General features: G+C 36.7%; 1 protein-coding gene and 1 pseudogene across 5 annotated transcripts in view; one reads left to right on the top strand and one right to left on the bottom strand.

The window, feature by feature from the left end:
- Positions 1–24,448, top strand: part of ZNF350 (zinc finger protein 350) — a 33,457-nt gene extending 9,009 nt beyond the window's left edge. For 4 of the 5 annotated variants that reach the window (XM_077130884.1, XM_077130885.1, XM_077130883.1 and 1 more), the window contains exons 2-5: positions 14,443–14,637; positions 16,879–17,005; positions 17,284–17,379; positions 21,421–24,448. In XM_077130884.1, coding sequence (XP_076986999.1) covers positions 14,623–14,637; positions 16,879–17,005; positions 17,284–17,379; positions 21,421–22,784 — 1,602 coding nt within the window. In that variant the 5' untranslated portion in view covers positions 14,443–14,622 and the 3' untranslated portion in view covers positions 22,785–24,448. Of the gene's footprint in view, positions 1–14,442; positions 14,648–16,878; positions 17,006–17,283; positions 17,380–21,420 lie in introns of all 5 variants that reach the window. The other variant, XM_077130887.1, reaches the window with a different exon arrangement.
- On the bottom strand, positions 5,761–6,074 carry LOC143658287 (large ribosomal subunit protein mL63-like; annotated as a pseudogene).
- Positions 24,449–25,260: the final 812 nt, after the last annotated feature.

Raw genomic sequence — 25,260 nt, 5'->3', positions numbered from 1 at the left:
AGCAATTCTCCCAACCTTTTTTTTTCCAAGGATGTTTTGATTTATTATCAGTTGGTGATTTTGATTGGAATTTCATTACATCTATATAGATAAATATTTGGGAGACGATATCTTTAAAGCGCTTACTTTTCAAACTCATCTTCATGATCCATCTTTCCATCTGTTTAGGTTAAAATTTTCTAAACATTTTCTAATTTTTAAAAACATTTAAAAATTTTCTCATAAATGACATCACAAATTTCTTTTTCTAGTGGTATTTAGAAATGCAGCTGTTATTTTTTTTATTTAACAAACTCATTCTAATTAATTCTAATTCTAATTAATTCTAATAATTTATAAAGATTTTTTTTCTTGGTCTTTCTAAATCTAACATCTTATTTATAAATTATCACAACTTTATTTCTTTTCTAACCCTTATACATTTCATTCATTTTTCTGATTTATTGCACTGGCTAGGACCTCAAGTACATGATTAAATAGAGGTAGTATTACTTGATATCCTTCCATTCATCTTGTTCATGAAAAAAAATCTGTCATTGTTTCACCAGTTTTAGGTTATAAGATGCTCTTTTTTGTTTATTTTTAATTAATTTATTTTTTACTGATGTATATTATATATTCACATACCAGGTAATGTTGCTTCCTATGAAATGGAGCTCGAAGGATACTAAGGAGTGACGAGAAAGAAAGAGACAGACGGGATCAGGGGGTCCGAAGCTTAGCCTTAACAGACAACAGACAACTTTATTCTGAACCAGATCCTTCTTATTATATACTACAGAGTAGTATATAAGAGGCATGCATACATTGCCTGAGGAAACAAAGTGCTTAACTTTCTTAGTACTTAACTAACCTTGCTTAACTAACCATGCAGTGTAAGCAAACATTCTCTTCCTCCCAGACTGTTCTAATTAAAGAAGGTAACAATCTCCACAGTTTACTGTGGCCACCCTAATGCGAGCTGCTCCCAACAAATTCTGCAGGTCTTGTTTTTACCCTTGGCTCCTACAATATAATCATCCAAGTGAACAGTCATTGGTTTGCAATATCATCATTTGGCTGTGCATTTATCATCACAGTTGACTTTGTGTGTATGTGTGTGTGTGTGTGAAAAATAGCATATATATATATACAAAACAGTAATAAATTTCAAGGCACATCACAGCAATTAGTTGTAGAACAGATTTCAGAGTTTGGTATGGGTCACAATTCCACATTTTTAGGTTTTTACTACTAGCTGCTCCAAGACATTGGAGATTAAAAGAAATAATCAATATGTGATTCAGCAATCATACTTGTTTGTTAAACCCTACCTTCTCTGTATAACTCCAGTATCACCTTTGATTTTTCTGTCCCACTCTTTAGGGGAAATAGGGCTATTGTTCAAAATTTTTCATGTTAGAAGGGGCTGTTGATAATATGAGATGGGGGATGGGACTGATTGATGTCCTGTAGACCCTGACCCCTCTGGATTTCAGGTCTTATCTGGTCCAGGGACCCATCTGGAGGTTGTAGGTTTCTGGAAAGTTACCCTAGTGTGTAGAATTGGTTATAAGATAGTCTTAATCACAATTTGCTTCTACTTCTAGTTGCTAAGAAGTTTATTTTTTTATTTTGCAAATGTAGTTATTACATTGATTTTTAAATGTTTAACAACGTTGTATTCCTTGGTTGATTCTATCTTAGTCGTGAAATATTGTCCTTTTATATATTGCTAGATTGAATTAATGTTTTGGTGACAGTATTTTCATCTTGATCAAGGTTGGCTAGTTGTTTAACTTTCTTGCAGTGTACTTGGTAGGATTTTGTTATGAGGCCTCACAAAACAATTTGTGATGTTTCCTTGATTTCTATCATCTTGAGTTTGTGTAAGATTTAGTGTTATTACCTCCTTAGATGTTTTGTAGACTACATCAGCATACCCAGTTAGATCTGAAATTTTTTTTGGAGGAGCGGTTTGGAAAAGTTACAGTTTTCGTAAAAATTTATAACTTCCATGTAAATTTTCAAATTTATTGGCATAAGTTGTTCATAATAACCTCACGTCATTTTGCTAATCTCTACCATATCACTACTGGGATCCTTTTTTTTTTTTCATGGTCGTTCTTAATGCCAGTTTGACAATTTTTTTTTTCAGATATGTCAACATTTTACTAGGTGGGTTTTTTGTTAGTTTGTTTTGGCATGGGCAGGCACTGGGAATTGAACCCGGGTCTCTGGCATTTACTAGTGTTTTATTTCATTAATTTCCATTCTTTAGCATGTCAGCATGCTATATTTTCTTTGGATTTTAAAAATGTTTTAATTTTCGACAAATAAGATAGGTGTGACCCTTAGCTTTTTTGTTTTTTGTTAATATATGCATTTTAATGGTGTAAGTTTATACACTGCTTTAGCACTTGATAAGTATTTTTTTGTACTCCATAGGGTTTTTTTTTTTTATTTTTTTTTATTTTTTATTAACGGAAAAAAAAAAAAGAAATTAACACAACATTTAGAAATCATACCATTCTACATATGCACTCAGTAATTCTTAACATCATCACATAGATGCATGATCATTGTTTCTTAGTACATTTGCATCGGTTTAGAGGAACTAGCAACACAACAGAAAAAGATATAAAATGTTAATATAAAGAAAAGAAATAAAAGTAGTAGTAATAGTAAAAAACAACAACAACAAACAAACCAACAAGCAAACAAAAACAAAAAAAACCCTATAGCTCAGATGCAGCTTCATTCAGTATTTTAACATGATTACTTTACAATTAGGTATTATTGTGCTGTCCATTTTTGAGTTTTTGTATCTAGTCCTGTTGCACAGTCTGTATCCTTTCAGCTTCAATTACCCATTGTCTTACCCTGTTTCTAACTCCTGCTGAACTCTGTTACCAATGACATATTTCAAGTTTATTCTCGAATGTCTGTTCACATCAGTGGGACCATACAGTATTTGTCCTTTAGTTTTTGGCTGGATTCACTCAGCATAATATTCTCTAGGTCCATTCATGTTATTACATGGTTCATAAGTTTATCTTGTCTTAAAGCTGCATAATATTCCATCGTATGTATATACCACAGTTTGTTTAGCCACTCTTCTGTTGATGGAGATTTTGACTGTTTCCATCTCTTTGCAATTGCAAACAACGCTGCTATAAACATTGGTGTGCAAATGTCCGTTTGTGTCTTTGCCCTTAAGTCCTTTGAGTAGATACCTAGCAATGGTATTGCTGGGTCGTATGGCAATTCTATATTCAGCTTTTTGAGGAACCGCCAAACTGTCTTCCACAGTGGTTGCACCCTTTGACATTCCCACCAACAGTGGATAAGTGTGCCTCTTTCTCCGCATCCTCTCCAGCACTTGTCATTTTCTGTTTTGTTGATAATGGCCATTCTGGTGGGTGTGAGATGATATCTCATTGTGGTTTTGATTTGCATTTCTCTAATGGCCAGGGACATTGAGCATCTCTTCATGTGCCTCTTGGCCATCCGTATTTCTTCTTCTGGTAGGTGTCTGTTTAAGTCTTTTTCCCATTTTGTAATTGGGTTGGCTGTCTTTTTGTTGTTGAGTTGAATAATCTCTTTATAAATTCTGGATACTAGACCTTTATCTGATATGTCGTTTCCAAATATTGTCTCCCATTGTGTAGGCTGTCTTTCTACTTTCTTGATGAAGTTCTCTGATGCACAAAAGTGTTTAATTTTGAGGAGCTCCCATTTATTTATTTCCTTCTTCAGTGTTCTTGCTTTAGGTTTAAGGTCCATAAAACCACCTCCAGTTGTAAGATCCATAAGATATCTCCCAACATTTTCCTCTCATAGGTTTTTTTTTTTAATATTCTTATTGTAAATCTTAACAAACGTACCAACATTCTTGACATACGAACATTCTATACAAAGAGTACGATCAGTGGCTCACAATAGCATCAAAATGGTTGTGTGTTCATCACCAGGATCATTTTTTGAACATTTGCATCTCTCCAGCAAAAGAAATAAAGAAGTAAATAATTCATACATCTATACTGCTTACCCCTCCCTCTCATTGACCACTAGTATTTCAATCTGTTCAATTTATTTCAGTCTTTGTTCCCCCATTATTTATTTATTATCCATATTTTTTTACTCATCTGTCCATACCCTGGATAAAAGGAGCATCAGACTCATGGTTTTCACAATCACACAGTCACATTGTAAAAGCTATATCATTATACAATCATCTACAAGAAACATGGCTACTGGACCACAACTCTGCAGTTTCAGGTACTTTCCTTTAGCCACTCCAATACACCATAAACTAAAAAGGAATAGCTATATAATGCATAAGAATAACCTCCAGGCTAATCTCATGACTGTTTGAAAACACTCGGCCACTGCCACTTTATTTTGTCTCATTTCTCTCTTCTCCCTTTTGATTGAGAAGGTTTTCTCAATCACTTGATGCCGAGTCCCAGTTCATCCCAGAATTTCTGTCCCATTTCTGGTGCCAGGGATGTTTACACCCCTGGGAGTCATGTCCCATGTAGAGGGGTGGGCAGTGAGCTTGCTTGCCGTGTCAGCTTAGAGAGAGGGAGGCCACATCTGAGCCACAGAAGAGGTTCTTTCTGGGTGACTCTTAGGTGTAATTTTAATAGGCTTAACCTAACCTTTGCAGGGATAAGGATTGTAGGTGTGAACCCCAAAATCAAGAGTTCAGTCTGTTAATTTAGTTGTCCCCACTGCTTGCGATAATGTCAGGAATTCTCCACATAGGGAAGCTGAATATTTCCCCCTTTCTCCCCATTTCCCCAAGGGGACTTTGCAAATACTTCTTTATGCACTATTCAAATCCCTCTGGGATTTATTGGGACAGCACACTAACCTGGACAAACTAACAAAATCTCATGGCCGATTCAAGGTTCCATGTACCGATGGTGTTCAATTAAACTGACCATACAAGTTAAATTAGGAAATGCACTAGTCAAAATATAAATTTTGCACCAAATAAACATTTCTGCCTTTAGTCTCACAGAGAAGTTGAAGTTTTAAAATATAGATTACCATCTATTTTTCAATACCCTGCAATACTGACATTCCTTTGTTCTTCCTCATGCAAAAACATTTTTTTATCGACAAACCAAAACAACATACAAACACAAAAACATTTTTTAATTTGTACATTTCATCACCATCATTGTACACTCTAGGCATTCCTAAATTATTCCATCTCAGTCTTTATTGTCTGTCTATCCTTCTGGTTTTATATGTGCCCCCAGGCCTCTTCCCTCTATCATTCTCATATTCAGCTTCCTTCAGTGTACTTACATTATTGTGCTATGGTCAGGTAGTATTGTGCTATCAGTCTTTATTATCAGTCCTGTTGCACAGTCTGTATCCCTTCAGCATCATTTACCCAATCTCTACACTACTCCTGACTTCTGATAACCTGTTTTATTTTTAACAGCTCTGATACTTTTTCTTCATTTAATTGTTCACTTGTAATCAACTACCACCACAGCCACTCCTCCAAAAAAATGCGATTGAAAAAGTTCCATTTATCTTCAGGCATTTATTTTTGATAGAAAATAAGCAAACAAAATGTCGCATGGTAAGCCCCATCTTATAAGCATAGACCCCAAACTAAACTGAACTACACAATATCATAGAGTATACTCTATATGCAGTACACATTCCAAAGGCTCTTATTTTTCTAGAGGCTGCAGTTCTTTGTTTCCAGGGCCTGGAAAGGTCAACTCTGTCATCTATAAAAATGATAGTGGTGGCTCAGGGCTTGGACCATTTCTTGGTGACATTGAGATGGTTGAGCCGGTCTAATACAAATCTGTGTGAGGGAAACTTGGAGGTGTTGGCTGTTTTAATGGCCTCAAAGGCCTGCACCCTGTGGACTGCAGCATGGCATACTGTTGCTGTGCGGTGAGGTAGGGCATGCTCAGCCAGTAGTAGTTCTCCACTTCAATCTCCAGGTGACGGATCATGTTCTGCCTGTCACAGGAAGACACAGTCCATGACTGCTGGTGCTTCCAGATCTGCTGGTGTCCAGGAATCTGATTGTGGTGTAGGGGCATGGTCAGGAACATGGTGCCAGTGTTGTTCCTTGGAACCGAGCACCACCAGCCTCTGGCAGGTGTGATGGTGAAAGCACGTCCTCCTGTCAGAACCTCAGTTCTTAACTTCAATTCTCCAAGTTTATTCATTAATATTAGTTCATATCAGTGAGATCATACAATATTTGTCCTTTTGTTTCTGGCTAATTTCATTCAGTATAATGTCTTCAAGATCCATCCATGTTGTTACATGCTTCATGACTTTATTCTGTTTTACAGCTGTGTTATATTCCATCGTATGTGTATACCACAGCTTGTCTAGCCATTCATCTGTTGATGGACATTTGCGCTGTTTCCATCTCTTGGCAATTGTAAATAAGGCTGCTATAAACAGAGGTGTGCAAATGTCCATTTGTATCCTTGCCCTCATGTCCTCTGAATAGATACCTAGCAATGGGATTGCTGGATCATATGACAGTACTATACTTAGCTTTCTGAGGAACCGCCAAACTGCTTTCCACAGCAGGTGCACCATTTTACATTGCCTCCAACACTTATCATTTCCTGTTTTTTTTTATAATGGCCATTCTGTGGGTATGAGATGATATCTCATTGTGGTTTTGATTTGCATTTCCCTAATAGCCAGGGAAGTTGAACATCTTTTCATCTGCCTTTTTAGCCATTTGTATTTCCTCTTCTGAAAAGTATCTGTTCATGTCTTTTGCCCATTTTCCAATTGGGTTGTTTGTCTTTTTGTTGTTGAATTGAAGAATCCCTTTTTGTATTCTGGATACTAAATCCTCATCTGATATGTGGTGTCCAAATATATATTTCTTTCTTTAGTGCTTATGCTGTAGGGTAAAATCTAGGAAACTGTCTCCTACTCTAAGTTTTGTAAGATATTTTCCTACATTTTCCTCTCTAAAAATTTTGTGGTCTTAGTGTAATGTTTAGGTATTTGATCCATTTTGCATTAATTTTTGTATAAGGTGTGAGATATGGATCCTCTTTCCTTCTTTTGCATATGACTATCCAGTTCTCCAAGCACCATTTATTGAAGAGGCTGCTCTGTCCCAGGTTGGCTTGACTGTCCTATCAAAGATCAATTGTCCGTAGAGGAGAGGATCTATATTTGCATACTCTATTAAATTCTATTGGTCACTATATCTATCTTTATGCCAGTACCATGCTGTTTTGACCACTATAGCGTCATAATATGCCTTAAAGTAAGGTGATGTGAGACCTCTAGTTCATTTTATTTCTCAAGATATTTTTAGCTATTTGGGGCATCCTGCCCTTCCAGAGGAATTTGGTTATTGGTTTTTCTGTTTCTACAAAGTAACTTTTTTGGGTTTTAATTGGTGTTGCATTGAATCTATAAATCAGTTTAGGTAGAATTGACATCTTAACTACATTTAGTCTTCCAATTCATGAACATGGTATGCCCTTCCATTTATTTAATGTATCCTTAGTTAAATTTGATCCTAAATATTTTATTCTTTAGGTTGCAATTGTAAATGGAATTTTTTCCTTGATTTCCCCCTCAGATTGTTTATTAGTAGTATATAGAAAGAGTGCTGATTTTTGGTTCTTGATTTTTGTACTCTGCTACTTTGCTGTATTCATTTATTAGCTCTAGTAGCTTTGCTGTAGATTTTTTAGGGTTTTTGACATATATATCATATCATCTGCAAATAGTGAGAATTATACTTTTTCCTTTCCAATTTGGATGCCTTGTATTTCTTTTTGTTGTCTAATTGCTCTGGCTAGAACTTCCAGCACAATATTGAATAACAGTGGTGACAATCGACATTCTTGCCTTGTTTCTAATCTTAGGGGAAAAGCTTTCAATCTTTCCCCATTGAGGATGATGTCAACTGTGGGCTTTTATATATTCCCTTTATCATGTTGAAGAAGTTCCCTTCTATTCCTATCCTTTGAAGTGTTTTCATCAAGAAAGAATGTTGGATTTTGTCAAATGCCTTTTTTTTGCATCAATCAAGATGATCATGTGGTTTTTCTGCTGAATTGTTGATATGGTGATTTTCTTATGTTAAATCATCCTTGCATGCAAGGAATAAATCCCAATTGGTCATGGTGTATAATTCTTTTTATGTGCTGCTGGATTCAATTTGCAAGAATTTTGTTGAGGATTTTTGCATCTGTATTCATTAGCTTGGTTTGTAATTTTCTTTTCTTGTGACGTCTTTGCTTGGCTTTGGTAGGAGGGTGATATTGGCTTCATAGAATGAGTTAGGTAGCCTTTTCTCCTCTTCAGTTTTTTTTGAAGAGTTTTGGCAGGATTGGTACTAATTCTTTCTTGAATGCTTGGTAGAATTCACATGTGAAATCATCTAGTCCTGGATATTTTTGGGAGCTTCTTGATGACTGATTCAATCTCTTTACATGTTATTGGTTTTTGAGGTCATCTGTTTCTTCTCGAGTCAATATTGGTTGTTTGTATCTTTCTAGGAAGTTGTCCCTTTCATCGAGGTTATCTAGTTTATCAGCATATAGTTGCTCATAATATCCTCATTACTTCCTTTATTTCTGTGGGGTCAGTAGTTATGTCTTCTCTTCCATTTCTGATTTTATTTGCATCCTCTCTCTTTCCTTTTGTCAGCCTTGCTAAGGGTCCATCAATTTTATTGATTTTTTTTTTTTTGTAGAACCAACTTCTGGTTTTGTTGATTTTCTTGATTTGTTTTCACGTTCTCAATTTTATTTATTTATGCTCCAATCTTCGTTATTTCTTTCCTTTTGCTTGCTTTGGGGTTTGCTGTTCTGTTTTCTTGTTCTTCCAAGTGAACAGTTAATTCCTCAATTTTTGCTCTTTCTTCTTTTTTGGTATAGGCATTTAAGGCAATAAATTTCCTTCTTAGCACTGCCTTTCCTGCATCCCATAAAGTTTGATATGTTGTGTTTTCATTTTCATTTACCTTGAGGTATTTACTGATTTCTCTTCTAATTTCTTCCTTGACCAACCGGTTGTTTAAGAGTGTGTTGTTTAGCCTCCATATATTTGCGAATTTTCTGGCCCTCTGCCTGTAATTGATTTCCAACTTTATTTCTTTATGATCCAAGAAAGTTTTATGTATGATTTCAAACTTTCTAAATTTATTGAAACTTGTTTTATGACCCAGCATATGGAAACTTGAGAATGATTCATGAGCACTTGAGAAGAAGTTGTAACCTGCTGTTATGGAGTGTAATGTTCTATAAATGTTTGTTAAGTCTAGTTCATTTGTTGTATTACTCAAATTCTCTGTTTCTTTATTGAGCCTCTAACTAGATGTTCCATCCATTGATGAAACTGGGAAATTGAAGTCTCAAACTGTTATGTTATGGTAGAGTTGTCTGTTTCTCCTTTCAGCATTTGTCTCATGTATTTTGGAGCACTCTACCTCAGTGCATAAATATTTATGATTGTTATGCTTTCTTGTTGGATTATTCCTTTTATTAATATATAGTGTCCTTCTTTGTCTCTTGTTTTTTTACATTCGATGTATAATTTGTCGGATATTAGTATAGCTATTTCTGCTCTTCTCTGATTGTTGTTTATATGAAATATCTTTTCCCAACCTTTCATCTTCAACCTGTTTTTTGTCCTTGGGTCTAAAATGCATCTCCTGTACACAGCATATACGCGGGTCCTGTTTTTTAATCCATTCTGCCAGTCTATGTCTTTTGAATGGAAAGTTTAATCCATTTACATTTATTTTTATTACTGTAAAGGCAGTACTTTCCTCTACCATGTTTTGCCTTTCGAATTTTATATGTCATATCTAATTTTTGTTTCCTTTTTACTTTTACCGTTAGTTTTCATTTCTACACACTTCTCCACATTTCTCTCTCCTGCCTTTTCCTATCTGCCTGTAATACTGCCTTTAATATTTCTTGCAGAGCCAATGTCTTGGTCACAAATTCTCAGTGATTGTTTGTCTAAAAATGTTTTAATTTCCTCCTCTTTTTTTTTTTTTTTTTTTTTGGCATGGGCAGGCACTATGAATCAAACCCGGGTCTCCAGCACAGCAGGCAAGAATTCTGTTTGCTTAGCCACCGTGGCCCACCCTTTCCCCCTCATTTTTGAAGGACAATTTTGCTGGATATAGAATTCTTGGTTGGCAGTTTTTCTTGTTTAGAACCTTAAATATATCATACCAGTACCTTCTTGCCTCCAAGGTTTTTGCTGAGAAATACACGCATAGTCTTATTTGGCTTCCCTTGCATTTGGTGGATTGCTTCTCTTGCTGCTTTTAAAATTCTCTCTTTCTCTGACATCTGACAGTCTGATTACTAAGTTCTTGGAGTATTTCTATTTGGATCTATTCTGTTTGGGGTATGTTGAACTTCTTGGATCTGTAATTTTATGTCTTTCATAAGAGATGGGAAATTTTCATTGATAATTTCCTCCATTAATCTTTTCCCTCCTTTTCCCTTCTCTTCTCCTTCTGGTACACCCACAGCATGTATATTCATGTGCTTCATGTTGTCTTTCAGTTCCCTGAGACCCTGCTCGTATTTTTCCATTCTTTTCCCTATTTTCTTTTATGTGCCAGCTTTCAAATGTGCAGTCCTCCAGTTCACTAATTCTTTCATCTGCCTCTTCAAAGGTATCGTTGTAGGTGTCCTTTTTTTTTTTCATCTCCATTACTGTGCCTTTCATTTCCATAAGTTCTGTAACTTTCGATTTCTTCTTTTTGTTCCCCCATTGCCTTCTTTATATCCTCTTCAGCTCGTTGATTTTATTTTTGATGAGTTTTTCCATGTCTGTTTGAACATCCTGAATTAGTTGTTTCAACTCCTGTTTTTTCATTTGAATTGTTGGTTTGTTTCTTTGACTGGACCATATCTTCAGTTTTCCTAGTATGACTCGTTATTTTTTGCTAGTGTCTAGGCATTTGATTTTCTCAATTAGTTTATTCTGGAGGGTTTTTTTCACTCTTTTACCTAGGATTTTCTTGCTGGATGGCTTTATTCTTTATCTGTTCTTTGACATTCAGTTCAGTTTATTCTAGACCTCTAGAATAGGTTTTGTTTAATGGATCAGAATTTTTCAGTTCTTGTTTTTCTGTTTCTTGCTCTGCCTATATGGAGCCTTTATTTATGTATTTAAGTATGTATGTGTGTATTTTTTTAGGAGGTTTTACTCAGATATTATAACCCACAGTCCAAGTGACTTTCCCAGACCAGACTGACCTCTCAGGTGGAGTCACCTGCATCTTTTCCCTGAGGGTGAGACCCAGCAGATTGACAGACTTTCCTATGAAGCATCTAGCCTGTTTTTCGTGTCCTGCCCAGTATGTAGTACTTGTCTGCTTGGGGCTTCCGACCAGTGTAAGGTGATGCAGTGCCTTTAACTTCAGCAGACTCTCCTGCCAGGGGCTTTGTTGAAGCAGAGGTGAAGCTGAAGGTTGGCATTAATTGCTTCAGTTTTCCAGTCCTGGAGTCTGAATTCCTTGAGGGAGGGATTCCACCTGAGCTGGGCCCCACCCCTCTCATGGGGAAGGCACAGCCTCCAGGGAATGAATTCCTTTCACTTGACCAGCCATTCTGTCTCTGAGACAAGCCTAATTTTGCCCTGGGGTGGAGGGGGCCATTGGAGCCTGAGAAGCCTAGCAGTTCTATCTAATGAGCTATTAAGTAGTAGAAACAAAGCAAAAAAATAAGAAGTAAATAATATATATCCTTTTCAGACCAGGTTCCCCTTTCCTCAGGTTTATTAATCAAGAGCTTAAGTTGGAATGTTGCTGTGTGTATCTCCAGGCTCTATGTGCCCTTTTCAAGTATTTTGTGCTATCCAACTCTAAAAGAACTTTTTTGTGTGTGTGCTACATACGTTTTTGACATTGCTTTTTCATTGTATTTCATTTAAAAGTACTTTCTAATATGTGTTGTAAGTTCTTTTACACATATTATTTTGAAGTGCAAGCTTACTTTCTAAACATAGGTATTTTCTACTTTATTTTATTACTGTTTCTGGCTTAATTCTACTGTTGTCAGATACTTTGTATGATTTCAGTCCTTTGCAATCTGTTGCTATTTCTGTACAGTTCAGCATATAGTCAGTTTGAAAATGCTACATTCTCTTGCTTGTAAGAAATATGTATTATTTTGGGTATAGTGTTTAATCCTTGTCAATAAAGCCAGATTAAGTCTTTGTGTTGTTTAAGTCTTTTTTTCAGTGATTTGAATATTTTCGGGGGGGGAAGGGAGGTTGGGGCTGTTTCATTTACTGAGAGAAGTGTGTTAAAATCTAATACTACGGTTCTGGGTTTGTTTCTTTCTCCCCATTATTTTGTCCTTTGTTTGCTGTATTTATTTCAAGACTATTTAGTTAGGTGCATAGAAATTGAATTGAACCTCATCAGTGAGCTTTCTTTTTTTTCATAATTCATTTGACTTTCTGGTCCGTTTTGTCTGAGAATATAGTTGCAGCAGATTTCTTATTATTACTCGTTCATGCTATATCTTTTTCCAGCCTTTTACTTTCACATTTTTTATGTCCTGTGTTTTACATATAATGTATGGTATTGGATTTTAGCTTTTTTGTGTGTGTGGGCAGCCACCGGGAATTGAGCCCAGGTCTCTGGTATGGCAGGCAAGAATTCTGCCACTAAGCCACCATCACACCACCTTGGATTCTAACTTTTAATCCAGTGTGAAAGATATGAGGCATTTATATTTCACATAATTAACTGAAGTCCTTCTGTTTATACTTAATGTAATTCTTAATATATTTTGTTTTAAAAATGCATTGCATTTATCCTACCTGCTCTCTCTTATTATCACCTGTTGCCTCCTTTTGGATGAGTTTCTTACTTTATTTCTGCCTTCTGTTAATAGGGAAATTATATAATTTTAAAAAACTGTTAATTTCAGTGGTTACACTAGAATTCACATATAGTATGCAGTCTTTATTTGTCAGTCTTAGGTTAGCTGGTACTTTTATACTCTTTGCAGACGATATATGCAAAGACTATTCTGAACTATTTATTAAGACAATCCTATTGTCTTTTGAAGGCCCTGTACAATTGCCTTCATACTGAAGTGTATGAATCCTCGAGTTGTACAAAGACTTGTGAAGAGGTACACAAGCACAAATAACTTAGAGAAAAATTTTGCCCACATCTTTTCCTTCTATAAGATCTCTTAATTAAAATTGATCTTACCTGAGAATTCACCTGCTGCTGAGATATAGTACAGTGTTGGATCTCCTTTCCTACCTCCACTTTCACGGCCACCCCACTTCCACTTCACAGAAGAAAGGCATGCCTTTACCACTGTTCTAGTTTGCTAGCTGCTGGACTGCAATATATAAGAAACAATGACCTTTTTTAAAAATTTATTTATTTATTAATTAAAAAAATTTAACAGCAAACAAACTAAAACATTAACATGTGATCATTCTGTTCTACATATATAATCAGTAATTCACAGTATCATCACTTAGCTGCATATTCATCATTTCTTAGAACATTTGCATCAATTCAGAAAAAGACATAAAAAGACAACAAAAAAAGAAATAAAATGAAAACAGAAAAAAAATGATTATACACACCATACCCCTTGCCCTTCGCTTTCATTGATCACCAGCATTTCAAACTAAATTTATTTTAACATTTGTTCCCCCTATTATTTATTTTTATTCCATATGTTCTACTCATCTGTTGACAAGGTAGATAAAAGGAGAATCGGACATAAGGAGAAACAATGACTTTTTAAAAGGGGAATTTATTAAGTTGCAAGTTTACAGTTCTAAGGCTGTGAGAAAGTCCAAATTATAGCAAGTCTATAAAAGTGTCCAAATTACGGCACCAAGAGGTTACCTTCCCTTAAGAATGGCCGATGAAGTTCAGGGTTCTCTCTCAGCTGAAAAGATACATGGTGAACATGGCAATGTATGCTAGTTTTCTCTCCCAGCTTGTTTCATGAAGTTCCCCCAGGGGTGCTTTCCTTCTTCATTTCCAAAGATCTCTGGCTTTGTGGGCTCTGTGATTCTCATTGTTCTAAAAGGGACTCTCCAAAATGCTTCCTCTTTTAAAGGATTCCAGTAAATTAGTCAAGGTCCACCTGGAATGGGTGGAGTCACAACTCCATGGAAGCCATCTAATGAAAAGCTACCACCCACAATTGGGTAGGTTACATCTCCATGGGAGCAGTCAAAAAGCTCTCATTCAGCAATATAGAATGAAGATTAAAGGACATGGATTTTCTGGGGTCCACCAGAGATTCAAACCAGCACAACCACGTTCAGAATCTTAAGTTTTGTTGCCTATGCATAAATCTTCAGAGCACCAAATGCAAAATGGGGCCTTGGGTATTAAGGCAAATGTCTCCTAGCTGTAACAACATCTGCGCCCAGAGGGGATGTACCACTCAAACGGAATTTTCTCTTTAGCCCACAGATTCTGGCTTTCCAGGAGCAAGAGAATCAACTGAAAGGAGGAGGAGGAGGAAGTTCTAGGATTTGGGTATCATCATATCTGGGAAAACAGTTGACTGGAGAAATTTAGAGCAGATCTAGAGAGCACGAAGACAGAGCATCTCAGCTTCCACTATTGCCTGAGAACAGAAGAAAATGATGCGTGCCCAGGTGACCTTGGGTTTGTTTTGTTTTGTTTTTTTTTACAAGAAATTATCAGCTTTTATTTCAGTGCATTTATGTAGATGGCTTTCATAGTTGTGTTTGTTTTATTCTTTCCTTTGTTCCCTAATGGATTTGTAGAGGCCTGTAAAAAAATCTGTTAATATGGAAAGTATGAATTTGGAACAGCAGGATCTAGAGAGAAATAAACCTAGTTTCTAAGTTCAGCAACTTAGATTCTAGGTTATCCGAAGATTAATTCTGAGTGCCCAATATTGGGACGTAAGGTGTGACTGGAGGATCCTGTAGGTTCCATTAGCTGTCATTTGTTATCTCCAACAGTCAGCACAACAAGAGATTCAGTGTAATTTACATGAAATGTACTGACTTTGAGGAGAGAATAGACCCCTTTCTTGGAGGACGTCAGAATTTCATGGTACTTTGGTCTCAGGCGAATTGACTATTATTCCCAGAGGAGATTTGATGGTAGGCTTCTCATAAATGTAAAAGCAGGTCTCCTTTGGCTGCTGCTTTCAGGGTTCCTCAGAGACCATTGTGGGGAAACATAAGCAAACCCGGTGAACACAGGAAACCAACCCAAGTTAACGCATGGACTCAACCTGGTTGCAGTTTGGGTTTATTCAGGAATAAACCTGAATATCCTAGGAAAATTAAAAAATTGCACAGTTTTCAAAAGTTTTCAATGACCAGGTATTTGAACTGGTGTTTTGAGAACAGACTTCTAGGCAAGAACAGGGATGGGATCAAATGTTTCCAAACTCCTGTAAATGTCAGTATTTACGTGTCATGAATCACGAATGTTCTTAAAAGCTCCACTTGAACATTGAAAGGCCATTGTTAGGATTTGTTAATAGGCCTGTGGAGGGGGAGAGAGACAGAACAGCTGGTCAGTGGAGAAGTCAGAACAGACACATTTATCGATTAAGTTCACCGTCTTATGTGGTCACAGTTTATGGCGTCCCAAAACAATTACAATAGTAATATTAAAGATCACTGATCATCATGACAGTTTTAATAATAATAATTGGTTGCAAGAATTACCCAAATGTGACAACATGCTGTTAGAAAAATGGTACCAGTAGACTAGCTTGATGCAGAGTTGCCACAAATGTAAAATTGTTAAAAAAATATATTTGTGAAATGCAATAATGTGTCGCACAATGTAATGAAGTATACTTGTATTATATTTCAACCTGTATTATGTTTTTATCTTGTATTGTATTTCAACCTGTTTTATATTTCAGTGTAGAATACCTGCTAAGAATTTGTTGGGTTTCCAGAGTCTGTGATTTGGGGCCATTAATCAGTTCTGAAAATTTCTTAGCTTTTAGATCTTTGGATATCGCTTCTCTGTGCCTCTTATTTTCTCTTTCAGAATTTATGGATAGTCATAGGTTAACTCTCACTATCCATTGTGTTAGACTCTTTATATTTTCTTCTCTGTTTCTCTATGCAACCTTTTGGGTAATTTCTTCAATTATACATTACAATTCACTTGTTATCTGTTTAGTGTCTCTAATGTGCTGCTAACCTTCCAATATATGCACACAAATATATATAAACACATGCATATATACACACACAACCTGATATATTTTTTCTGACTTATTTTTCCAAATCTATTAGTTTTCTTTTTTAGTTTCATGTTCTTTAAATGTTTTCAACAGTTTCTATTGTTCCTTTCATCATGTCGAACATGGTTATTGGACATGTAATTTCTTATAATTCTGGTATCTGGAGTCTCTTACAGTAGCTTCTGACTTTGGCTGTGAAAGCTAATGTTGAATGTAGGAACATGTTTTATTCATCCTTTGTTTATCATTTAGCAAATAGGGGCCATATTTGTCTGTGTGTGTAATGTGAATATGAGATTTGTTTCTAGGTAGCAAGAGGATTTAGCTGCTATATACTGTAGAAACTTGTAATTTGATGAATGGTTGGATGACTGTATAAACAATTGCAGAATATTTCATTGAGACTTGATTTCTTCCACAGTATGTTAATAAAAAAGCAACCTAGGTATATAGATGCAGCCTATATAGTAGAGATGAGAAGAACAACTGCCTTTACATTTCCTCTGTATCACAAAAAGGAAATTACTTGGGATTATATGGGAATGATGTACTTTCTACATAATTTTTCTGTAAACCTATAACTACTGTAAAAAATAAAAGAATAGAAAAGTAAAAAGGAAATTATTTCATTAAAGATGACTGTTGATTATTACAGGAATCACTGGCATTTGACGATGTGGCTGTGCAGTTCACCTGGGAGGAATGGCAGCTGCTGAGCCCTGCTTATAAGAACCTGTTCCTGGATGTGATGTTGGAGAACTATAACAACCTGGTGTCACTGGGTGAGAACAGCTCTCTGTGTCATTTAGAGGTATCCAGTCAGGGGCTTCTCTTTTCTCAGTTACAGAAAGCTTTGGAGTATTTACTGAGGTTTGTAGTGGTAGATTCTTAGTCCATTCTCTAGCCATGGATAAATGTGTATGTTTTCCCTTTTTTTGGAGAAAAGCCTCTACTTTGTAGTTGTGACAATTGCTGTGTCCTCAGATGTAACATGCTGCAGTCTTTACAGCCCCCAAATCTAATCGGTGTGTCTAAGTCCTGTATCATTTCTCATGAACAGGGTATCAAGGTAGCAAACCTGTTGCACTCTCCAGGTTGGAACGAGGAGAACAACCATGGATGATAGGAGAGGAAATCATTCGTGGGGCTCATGCAGGTGAGTAAGAAAACCAGCACAGGGAGAACTGGCTGTGGAAGTCATGTTCTAGTAGGTCAGAGAAGGTATCACAGCTAAGAAGGATGTCTGAGGATACCTAAACAGCGTCTCCACCTCTCTCCCCATACGAGACTTTTTAATTTTTTTTTAGGAAGCTAGAGAGAGATATACCCTTTGATCTCTCCTGGGATCTGATCCCTGTCTGTTTTGTGTACATCTTGATTTTGGGAGGTTGGTTTATTTACAAAGTTTTCTTCGTCCTAGGATTCACAATCTTTCTCTTCTTTATTCCCTTCACCTTCCTTTCTGTGTAATTCTACCTTCCAGTCCTCTGTCCAAAGAGAAAATTTTGCATTCATTAACTTCTGATTCCTGCACCTTCTTGTACTATTGGTAATTGGACAGTGATTTCCCTTTCTAATATCCAACTCCACCTTAGATATTATCCTCCACAGTAAACTGGCTTCTTACTGTGCATTTATCTGGTCAGTTAGCTCCTCTTTTTGCCCACTCTGAAGTTCTCAAAGATTGTTTTCCATTTTCTCATCTGTTCTTCTAGCCATTCAAAGTTTCCTTCATTCAGATGAGTTAAACCCTTTTGTTTTTGGTGGTGACTTCCAAATTGACATCTGCCTTAATATTGTCTAAGATAGACTTTAGTTGTATGTTTTACTTGTCTCAACAGTAACTGCCCTATGAGTTCCCAATAACTGTAAAGAACTAAAATGATCTCCCCAGTAAGGAAAGTGTAAATTCTTCTTTAGTAGTGTCCATCTTAAATCCTTACTTTGAATACTCCCTACCTGCAGAGCTCATTTTGTTAAAGGTCTCTGATGTTCCTGGTGATTTTTGTGTGTGTACGCGCATGGGCAGGCAATGGGAATCGAATACGGGTCTCTGGCCTGGCAGGTGAGAACTCTGTCTGCTGAGCCACTGTGGCCCACCCTGTTCCTGGTGATTTTTTAGCTAAAAAAGCCGTTTTTAACATTCTACTTTCTCAGTTCCAACTTAAATAAGATCATAACTCATTTCTACTTCTGTTTAATCCCTTTGAATATTTGCTAATTCTGCTCTTTCTCCTAATTCATCATATGTATTACCACTCTATTCACTTCCATGAAGTTTCCTCCATCCCTTACCCACATCGTACTCCGAAGACATCAGATCCCAGTTTCCTGTCATGTGACATTAAAATATCTCTTTCTGTGATTTCCATGAAATGGTATTGTCTTTTTTATACAAAGATTTATGCCTTTTTCATAAACTCTCCACGGTGTGTTCCATACATGCAATTGTTTTTGATTAATTCCTTTAAAGACTGCATTTTAGTAGCCTATCGTATACTAGGGCTATCAGCAGCAGACAAAAACAATTTACCAAGTGCTTTCATTCTAAGAGGAGGAAGACCCATAAAATTAATAAAAGAAATTCATAAACTTGGGGTGAAATTTAGAGGTGAAAGTGCTGTGAAGAAAAATAGAACAGCATAGGGGATCAGTATGTGGTGTGGCAGGGAGCTGCTCTTTTAGGAAAGAGACTCCTCTCTGATAAGGTACCTTTTCAAAGATAGAGGAGGGCATTTAGTAGATTTCCTGGGTTAGAAAAGGTCTAATAGAATAAGCACATTTAGAAGCCTAAGCAGGAGTGTGTTTGAGAAATATTAAGGAAGCTGGTGTCGATAGAGCCTCTGCCCTACCATATTAATCCCAAGAATTATTGTTTCCCTCTTTCTGTAGGAATACAGGGGAATGTTAAAGCTAGAAGAATGGTTGGAGTGCTTGACTTCAGATGTTTTCCAATAAATGTGAGATTAATGGGTTTAATGGTGATCTATAGACGGAAAAAGAAAGGCAAATTTTAGAAAAAAATCACAATCTGAGTCTATCGCAGTTAAGTCAAAATAAAATGTTGAGAATAGAACAGTCTGATCTGCTGCCTGAGATATTTGTTCTAAATATCCCAGAGCTGTCTGCTGATTTCCTGGTCAGGATTGTTAATATTTGGATCTCTTCACTGGACTTTTCCAATTCTGAACTTCTAGATGTTAGACTGACAGAACTCTTGCTCCCATGCCTCAGTCTTCTTTCAGTCCACATGTTCTCTGAACATGACCTTATACATATGTATCTATCCAACAACTTTCCCCAGGGTGATTCCTTCCTGCATCTCCAAAGGCCTGGGCTGAGCTGTGAGTGTTTATATGAGGTATGCTGAGTTTCTTGGGCTGTGCTATGTTGAGCTCTCTCATTTAAGCACCAGCCAATTAAATCCAACATCATTCATTGCAGCAGTCACACCTCCTAGCCAACTGCAGGTGTAATCAGCAACAGATGAGGTTCACACGCCATTGGCTTATGTCCACAGCAACAGAACTAGGCACCTTCACCTGGCCAAGTAGACGCCTGAACCTAACTATCACAGTCTCCCATTGAGTAGGTTGCCTTTTTTGTTTTCCTGACAAAGTCCTTTGATACACAAAAGTATTCAGTTTTGAGGAGATCCCATTTATCTATTTCTTCGTTCATTGCTTGCACTTTGGATGTAAAGTCTAGGAACCCACCTCTTACCACAATATCTTTAATATATTTCCCTACATTTTCTTCTAAGAGTTTTATGGTCTTAGTTCTAATATTTAGGTCTTTGGTCCATTTTGAGTTAATTTTTGAGTATGGTGTGGGATAGAGGTCGCCTTTCATTCTTTTTGAAATGGATATCTTGTTCATGCATCATTTGTTGAAGGGGCTGTTCTGTCCCAATTGAGTGGACTTGGCCACCTTACCAAATATCAATTGTACATAGATGGGAAGATCTGTTCCTGAACTCTCGATTCTATTTCATTGGTCAATATATCTATCTTATTGCCTTTACCATGCTGTTTTGACCACTGTAGTTTTGTAATATGCTTTAAAATCAGGTAGTGTGAAACCTCCCATTTTGTTTTGCTTTCTCAAGATGTTTTAGCTATTAGCCCCCTTCCCATCCAAATAAATTGATTATTGGTTTTTCTGTTTCTACAAAGTAAGTTATTAGGATTTTGGTTGGTATTGAATTGAATCTGTAAGTCATTTTGGGTAGAATTTACTTCTTAGCTATATTAGTCTTTCAATCCATGAACATGGTATGTCCTTCCGTGTGTGTGTGTGTGTGTGTGTGTGTGTGTGTATGTGTTTGTATGCATGCATATATGTCCTTCCATCACCTTATTACTTCCTTTGCCTCTCAGTCAACTCATCTGCTGCCCTTGCATGGGGTAGGGCTAAAAACGGAGAATCCCAACTATTCTTTAATGGACTACTTTAAAAATAATTTTTAAAAAGGGAAAATAAATGAACTCAGAGCTGGTCACCAATTCCCTGGGTTTGCCAATCGAGAACTGGAGCTGTTACCTAACTCTAAGTGCCTCTTTTCTTGGAGCACCACCCTTTTATAGCAGTCTGACCTCACTCAACTCCAGAAGCCTGTTTTTTTCCATGAGCCCTGCTTCCTCCCTGCAGGAAGTGGGGCTGAAACAGAAGACTCAGGTTTTTTCTTTACGCTGTAAATTTATCTGTGCTGAAAGCTGGTATTCAGCAGTCCATATTGGTTAATGAAATCTGCAACTGAAGCTTGACTGAGTTCCTTTTCCCTTGCTCCTAGTAGAAAGGCTTCTGTCTCCCATGAGGGAGTGACCCTGAGTCAACCTGCCCTGCCAGATGGGGAGCGGTACCATCTGCCACAGCGTGGAACAGATTTACTTACAGTTGCAATTTATCAGTCTTGCATTTTCACTCATTCCTACCTGGTATTTAATGTGCATCTGGTCTCTTAAGTCCCCAAACAGTTGTTTCAGGCAGTTCTTCACTGTTTGCCCTGGAGAACGGGGACTAAATCTTACACCTCCTTGTGCCATCATTTTCACCAGTCTTCATCCAAGCATAGAGTTTTAGTTACACTCATATCATACAGTTGTCACTAAAGAGCGACCTCATATCAAGGCCTTTTTAAAATGTCTTTATTCCAAATAAAGATGATGAAAGGATTCATTGTTCTTTTCTTTCCTAGAAATCTGGAAAGTTGATGATCATCAGCTGTCAAATTTGCAAAATGAAAGCATGGTATATGGAATGGAACAATGCCATGAGTGTAATGCATTTGAAAATATTGTTCATCAGAGCAGCACTCATTTTTCTTTAAGAAAAAATCATGCTATGTCTCATTTACATGGAAAATCTTTGAAGTCACATTTAAATTTAGTCAACCAGAGCAGAAGCTATGAAACAGAGAACTCTGTTCCATTTAACAGAGATGGGAAGTCATTTTTCCATGCCAACAATGAACAATTTCATAATGAAATTAAATTCCCTGAAAATCGAAAACCCATTGGTACTAAGTTCCAATTCATTAAGCAACAGAAAACCCACAAAATAGAGAAAGCTTATGTATGCAATGAATGTGGCAAAGCCTTCACCCGTAAGTCTTGGCTCACTGATCATCAGGTCATTCATACAGGAGCAAAACCTCATAGATGTGATCTGTGTGGGAAAGCATTCTCTAGGAAGTTCATGCTCACTGAACATCAGAGAACTCATACAGGAGAGAAGCCTTATATATGCAGTGAATGTGGGAAAGCCTTTCTGAAGAAATCATGGCTCAATATACACCAGAAAACTCATACAGGAGAGAAGCCTTACATATGCTGTGAGTGTGGAAAAGGCTTCATCCAGAAGGGAAATCTAATTGTGCATGAACGCATTCACACAGGTGAGAAACCTTATATATGCAATGAATGTGGAAAAGGCTTCATCCAAAAGACATGCCTCATAGCACATCAGCGATTTCACACAGGAAAGACTCCCTTTGTATGCAGTGAATGTGGTAAGTCTTGCTCTCAGAAGTCAGGTCTCATTAAACATCAACGAATTCACACAGGAGAGAAACCTTATAAATGTGGGGAATGTGGGAAAGCCTTTCCCACGAAGGAAAAACTCATTGTTCATCAAAGAATTCATACAGGAGAGAGACCTTATGGCTGCAAGGAGTGTGGGAAAGCTTTTGCTTACATGTCTTGCCTTGTTAAACATAAGCGAATACATACTAGAGAGAAATGTGTAGATTCAGTGAAAGTGGATGAGCCTTCCACAAAGAAATACAATTCATTGCCTACCAGTGATCTCAGACAGGAGAAAAACTCTGCTAATACAGTGAGTATGCAGCTGCCTTCAGTGACCCCTCAGACATCATTAAACATGGGTGGGCTCCTGACAAATAGGAATGTCGTTCTCATGGGACAACCTTTTGCCAGATGTACACCCTCAGGACATAACACAGAGTTTGCCCAGGAAAGAAACGTTATAAATGCTGTGAATGTGGTAGTGCCTTCAGTAATCAATTATGTCTTAATTTACATCATAGGAAACCACAGGTAAAACCCAAGATACATTCAGTGTGGAAAAGGTTTACTAGCTCATTATGGTTGAAAAGTGTATACCAATAGGAATTATATGAATGCAAAGACTGGGAAAGCCTTGTACACTCATGCTCTAAACGTATGCAATGATTCAGTGACATAATCGAATGTTAAACCAAACACCTACACTTCCATTGCTCTTTTATGCCAATCAAGTGAATGGACAAAGTCTGAATTCATCTAAGTGAAGGAGATAAGCAGTGTGAATTTTTAAAACTGATAAGACAATTGGTACGTAGAATGTTACTACAAATGAAAACTACATAGAATATGGTTGGTGGGAAAGGAGCAATATTATATTAATGGGATTTGGGACACATATCAATTCAGTTTCCTCAGACCAGTGTGAAGGATTAATTGAAAACTGGGATATGTTCCATAAACTTTTAGGACTCTATATTATACAGAGAGACCTACGAAGCAATAGTCTCACATTTAATGAATATTTGTCAAATACTCCCATTGGACTTGGTCCTGTTCCAGAAGCTGAGAATACAATGATGAACAAAGAGAATCAACCCATACTCTCTTGGAGTGAACTTGAGTTTAGATTATATTTAAGTGGTATCTTTATATCCAGCTAATCTAGTCAGAGAATATAAATATCTACATTAGGTGCAGTGGACAAAGAATGATTGGTTTAATGTTTGGTTGGAATTTGTAGAATTTTTAATTGCTTTTGATGATTTCTTGTTCAGGAGTCATATATTATTTCAAGGGTTGAGTGAAGGACGCCTGATGGTACTTAACTGCCCTAGGATATAAACAAGTTTTGTTTGTTTGTTTGTTTTTAATTTTTTTTTATTAATCAAAAAAAAGAAAAGAAATTAACAACATTTAGAAATCATTCCATTCTACACATGCATTCAGTAATTCTTAGTATCATCACATAGATGTATGATCATCATTTCTTAGTACATTTGAATCAATTTAGGAAAAGAACTAGCAAAACAGCAGAAAAAGATATAGAATGTTAATATAGAGAAAAGAATTAAAATAATAATACTAATAAAAAATATATATATATAAAAAAAGGAAAAAAAAACAAAAGATACAAACAAACAAACAAAAAACTATATTTCAGGTGCAGCTTCATTCAGTATCCCAACATAGTTATATTACACTTAGGTATTATTGTGCTGTCCATTTTTGAGTTTTTGTATCTAGTCCTGTTGCACAGTCTGTATCCCTTCAGTTCCAATTACCCATTATCTTACCCTGTTTCTAACTCCTGCTGGTCTCTGTTACCAATGATATATTCCAAGTTGCTTCTCGAATGTCGGTTCACATCAGTGGGACCATACAGTATTTGTCCTTTAGTTTTTGGCTAGACTCACTCAGCATAATGTTCTCTAGGTCCATCCATGTTATTACATGCTTCATAAGTTTAGTCTGTCTTAAAGCTGCATAATATTCCATCATAGGTATACGCCACAGTTTGTTTAGCCACTCGTCTGTTGATGGACATTTTGGCTGTTTCCATCTCTTTGCAATTGTAGATAATGCTGCTATAAACACTGGTGAGCAAATGTCCGTCTGTGTCTTTGCCCTTAAGTCCTTTGAGTAGATACCTAGCAGTGGTATTGCTGGGTTGTAATCCATTCTGCCAGTTTATGTCTTTTGACTAGGAAATTCAGTCCATTAACTTTTAGTGTTATTACTGTTTGGATAATATTTTCCTCTACCATTTTGCCTTTTGTATTATATATATCATATCTGATTTTCCTTCTTTCTACACTTTACTCCATACCTCTCTCTTCTGTCTTTTCGTATCTGACTCTAGTGCTCCCTTTAGTATTTCTTGCAGAGCTGGTCTCTTGGTCACAAATTCTCTCAGTGACTTTTTGTCTATAAATGTTTTAATTTCTCCTTCATTTTTGAAGGACAATTTTGCTGGATATAGAAGTCTTGGTTGGAAGTTTTTCTCTTTTAGTAATTTAAAACTATCATCCCACTGTCTTCTAGCTTCCATGGTTTCTGCTGAGAAATCTACACATAGTCTTATTGGGTTTCCCTTGTATGTGACAGATTGTTTTTCTCTTGCTGCTTTCAAGATCCTTTCTTTCTCTTTGACCTCTGACATTCTAACTAGTAAGTGTCTTGGAGAACGCCTATTTGGGTCTATTCTCTTTGGGGTGCGCTGCACTTCTTGGATCTGTAAATTTAGGTCTTTCATAAGAGTTGGGAAATTTTCAGTGATAATTTCTTCCATTAGTTTTTCTCCTCCTTTTCCCTTCTCTTCTCCTTCTGGGACACCCACAACACGTATATTTGTGTGCTTCATATTGTCATTCAGTTCCCTGATCCCCTGCTCAAGTTTTTCCATTCTTTTCCCTATAGTTTCTGTTTCTTTTTGGAAATCAGATGTTCCATCCTCCAGTTCACTAATTGTAGCTTCTGTCTCTTTAGATCTACCATTGTAGGTATCCATTGTT

This window comes from Tamandua tetradactyla, chromosome 16 (genome assembly GCF_023851605.1).
Source record: "Tamandua tetradactyla isolate mTamTet1 chromosome 16, mTamTet1.pri, whole genome shotgun sequence".
Taxonomy (NCBI): Eukaryota; Metazoa; Chordata; class Mammalia; order Pilosa; family Myrmecophagidae; genus Tamandua; species Tamandua tetradactyla.
This window is presented reverse-complemented; position numbering and strand designations above follow the sequence as displayed.